This window comes from Notolepis coatsorum (genome assembly GCF_963971535.1).
Source record: "Notolepis coatsorum genome assembly, chromosome: 9".
Lineage (NCBI taxonomy): Eukaryota > Metazoa > Chordata > Actinopteri > Aulopiformes > Paralepididae > Notolepis > Notolepis coatsorum.
In genome coordinates this window covers 114,383,248-114,393,265 of record NC_140173.1, presented here as the reverse complement: position 1 = coordinate 114,393,265, position 10,018 = coordinate 114,383,248, and the positions used below count along the sequence as shown (strand labels likewise).

Here is a 10,018-nt window from a genome sequence, read left to right as displayed (position 1 = left end):
ATCCATCTGTAGCTAATGAATGGACCCAATGATGAGTAAGAGAATGGCAGTGTTACATCATGTCAAATTTATTGCTCATCTCATTCATACATCCAAGCAGTCTTACTAACATACAGATTTGTATGTACACAAACCATGTGCAGCAAAAGGTGGCATCTTTTTAAATAAGTAACAGAGGAGATCCCAGTCAAAACTAATGAAACGGGAGGGGGGGGGGGGGGGGGGGGGTATTCCGTCCTGTGATTACCCCCCCCCCCCCCCCCCCCAACCTATTCCCAACCCCAAGAACCCATGTAAACTTAAAAATAACCGGACTGGAGAAATAAAGCTGTTTTCAAGTATTCATCAAATTCAATAAAACTATAGGATGGACTACAAGAAGTCCACATGTGATGATGTAATCAGAAATACCATGATGATGATGTCATCAGGTGCATGGACACCGATGCCGGGGCTCTCCCTCCGCTTTCAAATAATCTCCAAGATAAGGCTAAATTATTAGGGTAGTGTCTAGATCCCATTGCACGAAAAGGACCACGTTTAAATGTATTTGTAATTTGTAGGTGGCGGGGGAACGGTTGAGGTAAGGGATGGGTTCATGAACAATTTTTTTGGTGAAAATGATGGACGAGTTATGGCTTCGCAGCTAGGCGGAAATGTGAGGATCCCCGTTGAAATGTCCTTCCGGCCCATGGGATCTAGACACTACTCTTTATTAGTGTCAAAATGTGGTCAAGACAGCAGAGTCCACTACCATGTCCCTCCTAACAAACAAATTTGTTGCAGACAACTGTTGGCTTTAATGTTATATGTCAAGAAAGCAGAGCACACCATACACACATTAACACTCATTTAAGAGACCACATAAACAGTCTTCTGTAGCTCAGCCATAAATCACAAAAAGGCTATTATGAGTGTGTATTAATCCTCATGCATGTAGCAGCTCCACATTCAAAAATCTTGGGCAAAAATCTTTTAGATCATGCTCTTATTTTTATTCACATTTAGATGATAAGGCGTTTTTCAATTCGTTCACATCCCAAAGTAACCCCTCTGTGAACTCTGCTGCAATACCCCACACTTTATTTTCAACTCGTATACTGCCTCCCCTGGCCAAAGCCTCCTTGACTGTACTGCTGCCCGCCCTGTTGAAAGTACTGTTCGAACTGTCCCCCTTGGTTAAGACCACCTTGACCACCTCTACTCGCCCACCCACCCCCCTGTCCTCCTCGGCCTCCTCTTCCCCTGCCCGCCCCACGGCCTCCACGGCCCCCCCTGTCCTGATTCCGACCATCATCTTGATGATTGTCATGGTAACCACGACCACCACTGCCACCACCTACACCAACTCCTCCTCCACCAACTCCTCCTCCACCAACTCCTCCTCCTGCTCCTGCTCCTGCTCCTCCTCCTCCTGCTCCTCCTGCTCCTCCTCCTCCTTGATGCCCTCCGCCAGAGTAACCAGAGTCCTGGAAGCCTCCTTGATAGTTCCCTCCTCCATAACCTCCTCTACCCCCTCCGCCCTGGTGACCTCCTCCATCTTGGTAGTGACCCTGGTTGTAGCCACCCCTTCCTCCACCTCCCCCATCTGACCAGCCCCCCTGCACCTTACCTCCTCTGCCACCTCCACCTCCACCCCCACCTCCTCCACCCCTACCTCCCCTGTCTCCATATCCTCCACCTCCACCTCTCTCATAGCCTCCACGACCACTTTGGGAGTACTGGTCATAGCCCCCCCTGCCGCCTCCTCCTCCTCCTCCTCCTCCTCCTCCTCCTCCTCCTCCTCTCCCACCCCCACCATATTGCCCTCCACCTTGGGGGCCATCCTGGCGCTTCTGCCAGGTGGGCATTTCTGGAGGGGGAGGCTCAATCTCACAGGGTCGTCCACCTCTATCTGGCACACGGCCCATCAGAACCTGGTAGAAAGCAGAGGTTAAAACATTACTTTCAAAAACTGCTCATCAGATGCACATTTGTGCTGCTCTACTTCCTGTCCCTGACCCATCTTGTTCTGCCACCACTGGTTTTGGAAAAGAAAACCTGATTCAAGTACAGTACAACGAAAACAAGTTGGCATCTAACCAGAGTGAAAGGTAACAGTAAAGTGTATTTACAATATACAGTGTGATTAAAAGGTAAACAAGTGATTAAAATGGAATGAAAATGTAAATATAATAGCAATCGATGTAACAATTGGCATAGAAAATCTTTGCAACTTGGTAAAAGAACTAGAACTAGAATTATGAATTTCTAAATCTGATAACCATTTTCAAATCCCACCAATGTGTAACAGACACCAGCCAGATGATGAATGCTCACCTTGTTAATGGGACAAGCAGACTTCTCTCTTATCCTGCCGCTGCTGGTGCGCATGATCTTGGACAGGTCCTCTCGTGCCGCATAGAGGTGGGCGACAGAGATCTTGCTGCTTGTGACGAGGGCAGACCGCAAGGGATGGTAAGCTTTGGTCATCCTTTCAGAATGAGTCTGCAAAAACAGAAATTCAACGTGTATCCCGTTTACTGACAGTTGGAGAACGTCCAATATATGAGGTACAATCTTGTTCACGTATTACAAAGATTCCTCAGGTGGTTCTCTAATCAGTTATATTGTGAACCAGACAGTCAAGAGAGAGATGTTTGTAAATACCTTTGCTCGGTCAGACCAACCAAAGGACTGAACTGTCACATCGAGACGTTTTAACAGCATCTTCCTTCTCACGTCGTACTCATTCACAAGTGCTTGGTTGATTGCTTCAATTTTTTCCTATGAAGGAAAGGAAATGGTTTAAGCCATTTTTTATTATTCATGTTTTGACTAGGGCTGTACCAAATAATTTTTTATGCTGTGAAGTGTCCTTCATAACCAAGGTATTTGAACATTGAATCAACCAGGTGCTTTCTGCTTTCCATATTGGCAAAATGTCCTTTATGACCATTTCACGCTTTTATCAGCAACAGCACAGAAGGCTCCCACTGATTTAATTGTACATGACGTATAATAAAAACTGGCATGCGCCACATTCAAATTTTGATTTGGGATTCAAATACCTAGGTTACAATGGAAGATTTTAAGCTCTGAATGGACCTATCTCAAGCCCAGAGGGAAACAACTGTTGTGATTGGAGGATCAAGAAAAGAGGCATGGCTTGATATAGGTCAATTAAATGATAAATGGTGCATTTATGTAGGGCTTATATTCAAAGCACTTTACAATTTTGTTCCTCACATTCACCCATTCACTCACACATTCACGGCAGAGGCAACCATGCAAGGTGCCACCCTGCTCATCGGGAGCAATTAAGTGTCTTGCTCAAGGACACTTCGACACGCTGCCCGGGAGGAGTGGATCGAACCAGGAACCTTCTGATGCTCTACCTCCTGAGCCACTGTCGCACAATTGTTGGTACAGCCCTAGCAGTGCCTTGCTTCTTTGTCTTTAAGAGTATTTACCCAGTGGACAGGTCCAAGGGCCTTCTTCATCAGAGGTTCTCCTACATGGGTTCCTGGAACTCTGGCCATGGCTTCTTTCAGCTGGGAACAAGCATGAGTATTATCAAAGCTCTTCGGTAAGTTTAGTGTACATTTATGTTAGGGGTCGACTGATATATCAGATTGCCAATACATCAGACCAATATCAAGCATAAAAAAAAATAATCTGTATTAGCCAGGAAAATCCCACCGACATTACCATCTTTCACAGGCTCAAGCAGGGTACATTTTAATGCCGTTTCTAACCCCATTTTAAAACGGTAATTCCACTCTATTTGGGATCTAAATGCCTAATAGGGACTAGGTTTTCCGCGGTAGTTGGCGTTACTCTGGGCGGGATCCACTAAGAATGGATTGCTTAACTGCGTGGGGTTTGCACGCGGATTCTGCTCCGTCTTTGCGAGCTATCCACTAAGGACATTGCGCGGATGAGATACCAGCGCAGACTAGTGTTGTCAAAAATATAAAATTCTCAATATTTAAAACGGTTTCAATACTCATTTCCCGAAATATCGATATTTAATTATTCATAAAAAATAATAATAATAAAAAAAGAAATTGTATAAGGAAGTTGCATTGTTCATTTCAATACCTGTAATAGTACAGTAGTCCACACACACACGTGCATTCAGTTAAGTCGGAATATGACTAATACAAACAGTTCAGTTTGTCAGGTACATGCAACACAGATTACAGTGTTTACATCTGTCTGCTTGAGAAAATACCATGTTCTGCAATAAAAATTATTGAAGTGAGATGAACAGTTATTTTAAAATGTGTGATCTAAAGATAAACAAAGGGTTTTAAAAGTGTTATATTTATCTTCTCTTATAAAGCAAAATTTATAAAAAATAAAATTAAAATTAAGATTGAACCTTTCCCCTGTGGTATCGAAAATGGTATCGAATATCGATACTTTTCAAGGTATCGTATCGAAGTTCGAAATTCCAGTATCGTGACAACACTAGCGCAGACACGCCCATTATGTGTGGCTCACGGAGCAGTCTGCACTCCTGACGAAGTGCTATCTCGGCCTGTGACTTTATATTTCGCGAACTAATTATATACTGTTTATAAGATCTATTTTCTGCTGTTCCAACGGAAACTCAATCAACAAAATCCGTCCATAGATTCTGGCTGTACAGGACGAAATGTCATCCTTTATTTCATCAAGTAGATCAGGCCTTGATTGAGCTGGCAACCTGTGTCTCCGGATGATTTCGGTCTCGATTAAATAAAAAAGGTGATATTCTCCTTCGAAATATTCTTTCACAGGCACACCTGGCATTATGATGCCTGCGTCTGGCAACAATTACTGCTGCCATGATCACCTGTGACGCTGGCAGTGACACTTGGTGCGGGCCGCCGTGGATACTGAGCAGATTCCGACAAGGCTCATTTGCATAGAAAGGGGACATGTTCCGCCCATATTATCTCATTTAAATACGCGCCAATTGCACCGGATGCAATGCTGCAAGATACACTACACGACTAAGGTACCCATGTACATGTCAAAATACTTCCCAAAGGTCAGTGAATACCACGATCACAACACCAGAGGGAGCTCCACAAATCATGTTAAAACCCAGATTCGGCTCAAACAAGGGACTAAACACATTTCGCAATTATGCCACATCAATGTGGAACGCCCTACCCAAAGCTGTAAAGGAATGTGAATCACTACCCACTTTCAAAACCACTCTCAAAGAACACCTATGGGGGACTGCAATTCAAAACTAGCCCCTGTAAATGTCCTAACCCAACCCCATCCAATGTACAGTAAATGACCTAACCCAAGAATACACAAGACCCTCCTCTTGGAACCAAGTATGGATTCGTTGATATTCCAATGCACAGTTTTGCTTGTACAGTTGTACAGTTTCCCCCCGCCTACCCAACCTCATTTCACCCGTTGTGCGTCCTCTGTGGATACCAAACAGAGTTTCAGAGCAATATGCACCGGCTTTCTGTCAGAAAAAGCAGCACAAACCCTTTGTGGATCCCGCCCTCTGTATTTTGCCCACCACCCCCACCAGAGTATGCTTTGTTTTCTTTTTAGTTTTTACAGAAATAAAACACATTTAGCTCATTTTCGCATATCAGTGCTTATTCATCACAAAAAAAAACGATTTGTTTATAATGTTGTCTGACTAAGTATTGATAATAACACGCTTAGTATTACGAAATTACAAAGTGTCTTGATCGGTCTACGTGGACAGCAGAGTTATTTTTTTAGTACTAGCAGCACAGAGTAGCTTTCATTTTGAGTAGATAACTTCACATGAAGGAGAGAATGAAGGCTCTAGAGATGACACAACAGGTTAGACAACAATGGCGGAAGATTTGGCTATCTTTAAACCCAGTAGCAGCGAAAGCTCGACTGGAGAGTAGGTCAGAGGACCAGTCCAGACCAGCAACAGTATGTTTGCACGATGGACTAAATAAGGCTGCAGATACATTGATGCGTCATTGAACGGATAGAACATTGACGGAAGGCATTACTGTCCATTGGTTACATTTAGTCATTTAGCTGAGGCTTTTATCCAAAGCGACTTACAAGTTCTGTACGACAAGTCATCAGGAAGGGCACAATTCTATCAGCTGAGTAACAATGTTCATCAAAGTGTTGAGTGCTACAGTGTAGGTTAGTATATTAGGACAAGTGCATGACAGTAAGGTTAGTTAGGGTTAGATTTATATATTTTTTTATTTCAGATAATGGTTGAAGAAGTGCGTTTTAATCGACAGCGAAAGATTTGGCGGGTTTCGGCTGTCCTAACTGTGGTGGGCAGTTCGTTCCACCATTGTGGGGCAAAGACTGATAATAGGCGGCTTCCTTGATGACCCTCCCGGAGCTCGGATAGGAGTGGGTCTGAGACGGCCAGAAGATGCATAGTGTAGGGGTCTTGAGGGCGTGTAGTTAAGAGACCATTGACCGGAGGTAGGCGGGAGCGGTTCCCTTTGCCGCAAAACGGACAGTAATGTAACAATTGGGGGCATTTGTGAAGGTTAAAGTACGTCCACTAAAAGTGCTTGTTTTTGCCACTCTGAGGAGTAAGCAATCCATAGAGGAATAGTGCATTTTCAGACTTTAAAATAATTTGTTAGTTTTTTTTGTCCAATAAATAAATAAAAAGAAATGTATCCCTGCTCTTTCATACATTCTGGACCAGCGTAGGACATGTGTGATTCACCTTTTTCTCAATCCCACTGAAGAATTGGAACATAGCGATGTTAGCTGGGGGCTTGGACATGCCCAGGGCCATGCAGATACCCTTGAGCTCCTGAAAGACTGGCGTGCCCTCTGCCGCCTGGGCGCTCTTCTGAGGCTTGTTGACCAGGATCATCCTGGAGGCCTCCAGCTCAGACACCAGAAAAGCTGAGAGATGAAATTGCACACTGTTAATATTCTGATCTCCAATAGTCTTCCTGGAGTCCACAATACACTTTAAAACAATGTTACAAATTGCAGACAAAATGGATTACAGATAAATACATTGACATTATGGTAGATACAATATAAGGACATATAGACATTAGTTTAGAAATTAGACATTTAAAACAAAAACATTTAGAACACATGTCCACGTTCTAAATGATAATATTGGTCAAGAAAATCTTAATTTAGTTGGACATGAGGAGGAATACCACCTACTCTCCCAAAGCCAGAAATCAGAGATGAAAGACTAAAACTTAGAGCATTTGGGTTTTCATACCCTAGTGAGCTATTATTCTATAGTTCTGAAACAGTAGCAAATTATTTTTTAGTTTTGGTGTGTGGGTCTGAGTTGAGTGGGGATAGCGAAGGGATTTCTAATGCTGGCCACATCTCAGGCTCTACCAACAGCATAATAGGTTACTAAACTCCCAACCCACACAGCAGACCAAAACAAAACATTACCAAGTAGGGCTTTTTTTGCGTAGAGGTCGCCATTTGATGGCATTACAGATTCTACCTATAAAAGAGACTGCAAAACCTGCGTCAACGTACTGAGGAGCAGTAAGCAGTTGGTCTTGTTGAGGAGCCTCTGGGTGACGTCTCCAGTGGTGAGTGCACTGTAAGGACACGCCAGCTCAGACAGAAGACCACTCATCTCCAGCTGGAAGCCCTCAGCCTCGCTCGGACCTGCAACACATGGTGAGTGGGTATTTATTACAGGATTTCTGGGGCCAATGCCGATACAGATATTTGAGATTAAAAAAAATTATGCAGATATTGATATATAGGCTGAGATTCTAACACGTTTTTAAGCAAGGATCCCTTAAATTTGGTCATCAACGAGTTGTGACAAAGATACGTGCGGTGAGCTAGCATGGCATGGCTGGTCATCTTTAGATTCCTCAAGATCTATGATACAACTTTCTTCAAGCTATCCTAATTAAATTGGAATGAATAACCAGAGTCTAGTGCCACTCTTTTGCTGATGCTCTGTACAAGTACGGTATGTGACAAATTTGTCGAGTACAGCTATCAAGATGGAAATTACTCACAGTTGGTGGCCTGGACATTCTCTTCCAGCGTGCAGTAGAGTCTGAGTTCAGAAACTACCCATGCACATAGTTTGGTAAACTCAGGTGAAGCCGCTCCCCCAACCGCTGCAGCCTCCAGTGCACCATCCTCCAAGAGAGGGCCTTGGTACCTAGCATCACATACACACACCAAACACCTTGAATTTACACAGATTGTTATTTTAGCTCATCCACAGAAACTGCTTAACCAGTGATGTCAGGCTCATTCAGGATTGATTGATTGATTGATTGACAACTTTATTAACAGATTGCAGAATGGGTACAGTACAGTACAGCTCAATACAATTGTTAAGGGGATGCAGACCAGAGAAAGACTTTCGTCTTGTTTACATCAGGGTCCCCCATTTTCAATGAATCATAACATATGACATACAGATAGACAGTACTGCTACATCTATACATTATTTTATGACATACCAGGATGAACTTATTCAGAAGGAACACTTACAAGTGACTCGTACTTTTTTAGTTTTTTTACCTGTAGGCTACCCTTATCAGTAGAGCATGGCAGTGAGGATTATGCAAAAATAGATCAAGAGTGGAGTAGCCCACACCGTTTATAACTAGGCACCACTGCCTGATTAAATCTAGTATAATTTCATTGTATACTTGTATACCGTGACAAATAAAACTCTTGACTTGACTTGAAATCTAGTTGTGAATAACGTTATGGAACCATAGTGCAAATATTTGACAGAGTAGCAAATCTAGCAACTACTGTAGCAACCCTCCACGTCTTGGCTGCAGCTTTGCCAAATTGAACTTGCATGCGCACTCAACATTCATGAATCATGACGTGGTTGATCACTATCTATGGCTGGCTGGCGCACACTGATTTACAAGCCCATGATAAATGGCAGGGAAACACTATCCTTATGTATAATGATATCTTGCATCAAATAACTAAGCGTTCCAGAGTAAAAACATGATTCTGACAGCTAACGTCGTCAGCTTCAGCAGTAACCAGGTTTAGCTAGCTCTCGGAATTGCACACTGTTGCATTTTGTGCAGCAGCCTGTGTACCAGGGAGACTATTTGACTTGTTGTTGAGGTTTCGACTTACCCCAGATCTTCAAGGGAAACAAGAATATCATTCTCCATTCCAGTAGCCGATATTTAAATTGTCAAAACCTACGATATAACGTGGATTTAGCCAAATGGGTGTTCACTTCAGCCAGCTCAGCTGCTGCTCGGCTGGCACGCTGGGGTCCTCACGACTTCTTTATCGGCTGACCGCAATAATGCCTGTACACAATTTGATCCAAAAATGTGTCACGGGAGTCATTCGGTTGATTACAGGCAGTTGATAATTAATTGTCTGTAAATTTAAGAGGAAAAACTCACAATTCGAAACAATGTAATAAACCTCTGATTATGTTAAATATATTTCAATGTGGTTATGTGTGGGGTGAATCACCACTAGAGGGAGACATTCGACAAGACTTGCAGTGTTTGCTGTAAATTAACATAATTTATTGAAAGTCCAGTCCGTAGAAAAAAATTACAATAATGTAAAATCGTTTTCTTCCCCTCTGCTCTGGTAATCTACTATAGTAAAAGAAATGCACACATTTTGGTCCACACTTCTATGCAGAAAGTTGGCCGAGGTTCAACTTGCACTGTCTGGAACTGCATCTGTTTCAGGCTGTGACAGCTCTGCGTCCCCTTATTAGACCCAGGGAACTTTTATTTCAGTTTCTCTATCGGCACCAAAGCCTCTCCCTCTCACATTGAACCAGTGATCCTTGGAAGGAATGAATATGATTCATTGTTAAATACCGCCCTCTAGTGGTACTTTCCGTATACTGCCTAACAGTTATAATGATAGCTCAAAACTCAAGTATTTCTATTCATGACCCCTTCCTGTACTCACTCTCTCTCTCTCTCTCTCTCTCTCTCTCTCTCTCTCTCTCTCTCTCTCTCTCTCTCTGTCTCTCATGACTTTGTGGCCAGGTTCAGCTCCAACTCCATAGTGAAGTTTGCGGACGACACGGTGG

The 10,018-nt window shown here is 43.2% G+C and overlaps 1 protein-coding gene across 1 annotated transcript; it reads right to left on the bottom strand.

The window, feature by feature from the left end:
• Positions 1–277: 277 nt before the first annotated feature.
• fam98a (family with sequence similarity 98 member A) lies at positions 278–9,223 on the bottom strand. Its single transcript, XM_084321351.1, has 8 exons — positions 9,085–9,223; positions 7,983–8,131; positions 7,483–7,617; positions 6,686–6,870; positions 3,453–3,533; positions 2,650–2,766; positions 2,320–2,487; positions 278–1,916 (listed from the first exon to the last, which is right to left on the bottom strand). Exons 1-8 carry the CDS (start codon positions 9,120–9,122, stop codon positions 1,089–1,091), a joined length of 1,701 nt encoding a protein of 566 aa, XP_084177477.1. The 5' UTR covers positions 9,123–9,223; the 3' UTR covers positions 278–1,088.
• Positions 9,224–10,018: the final 795 nt, after the last annotated feature.

Excerpts from the sequence above, each read along its gene's own strand:
- fam98a (XM_084321351.1), bottom strand. The coding sequence starts at position 9,122 with ATGGAGAATGATATTCTTGTTTCCCTTGAAGATCTGGG. Across the intron at positions 6,871-7,482 it reads CAACTGCTTACTGCTCCTCA|CTTTTCTGGTGTCTGAGCTG; the intron begins GTACGTTGACGC and ends TTCATCTCTCAG. Across the intron at positions 2,767-3,452 it reads CCCTTGGACCTGTCCACTGG|GAAAAAATTGAAGCAATCAA; the intron begins GTAAATACTCTT and ends TTTCCTTCATAG.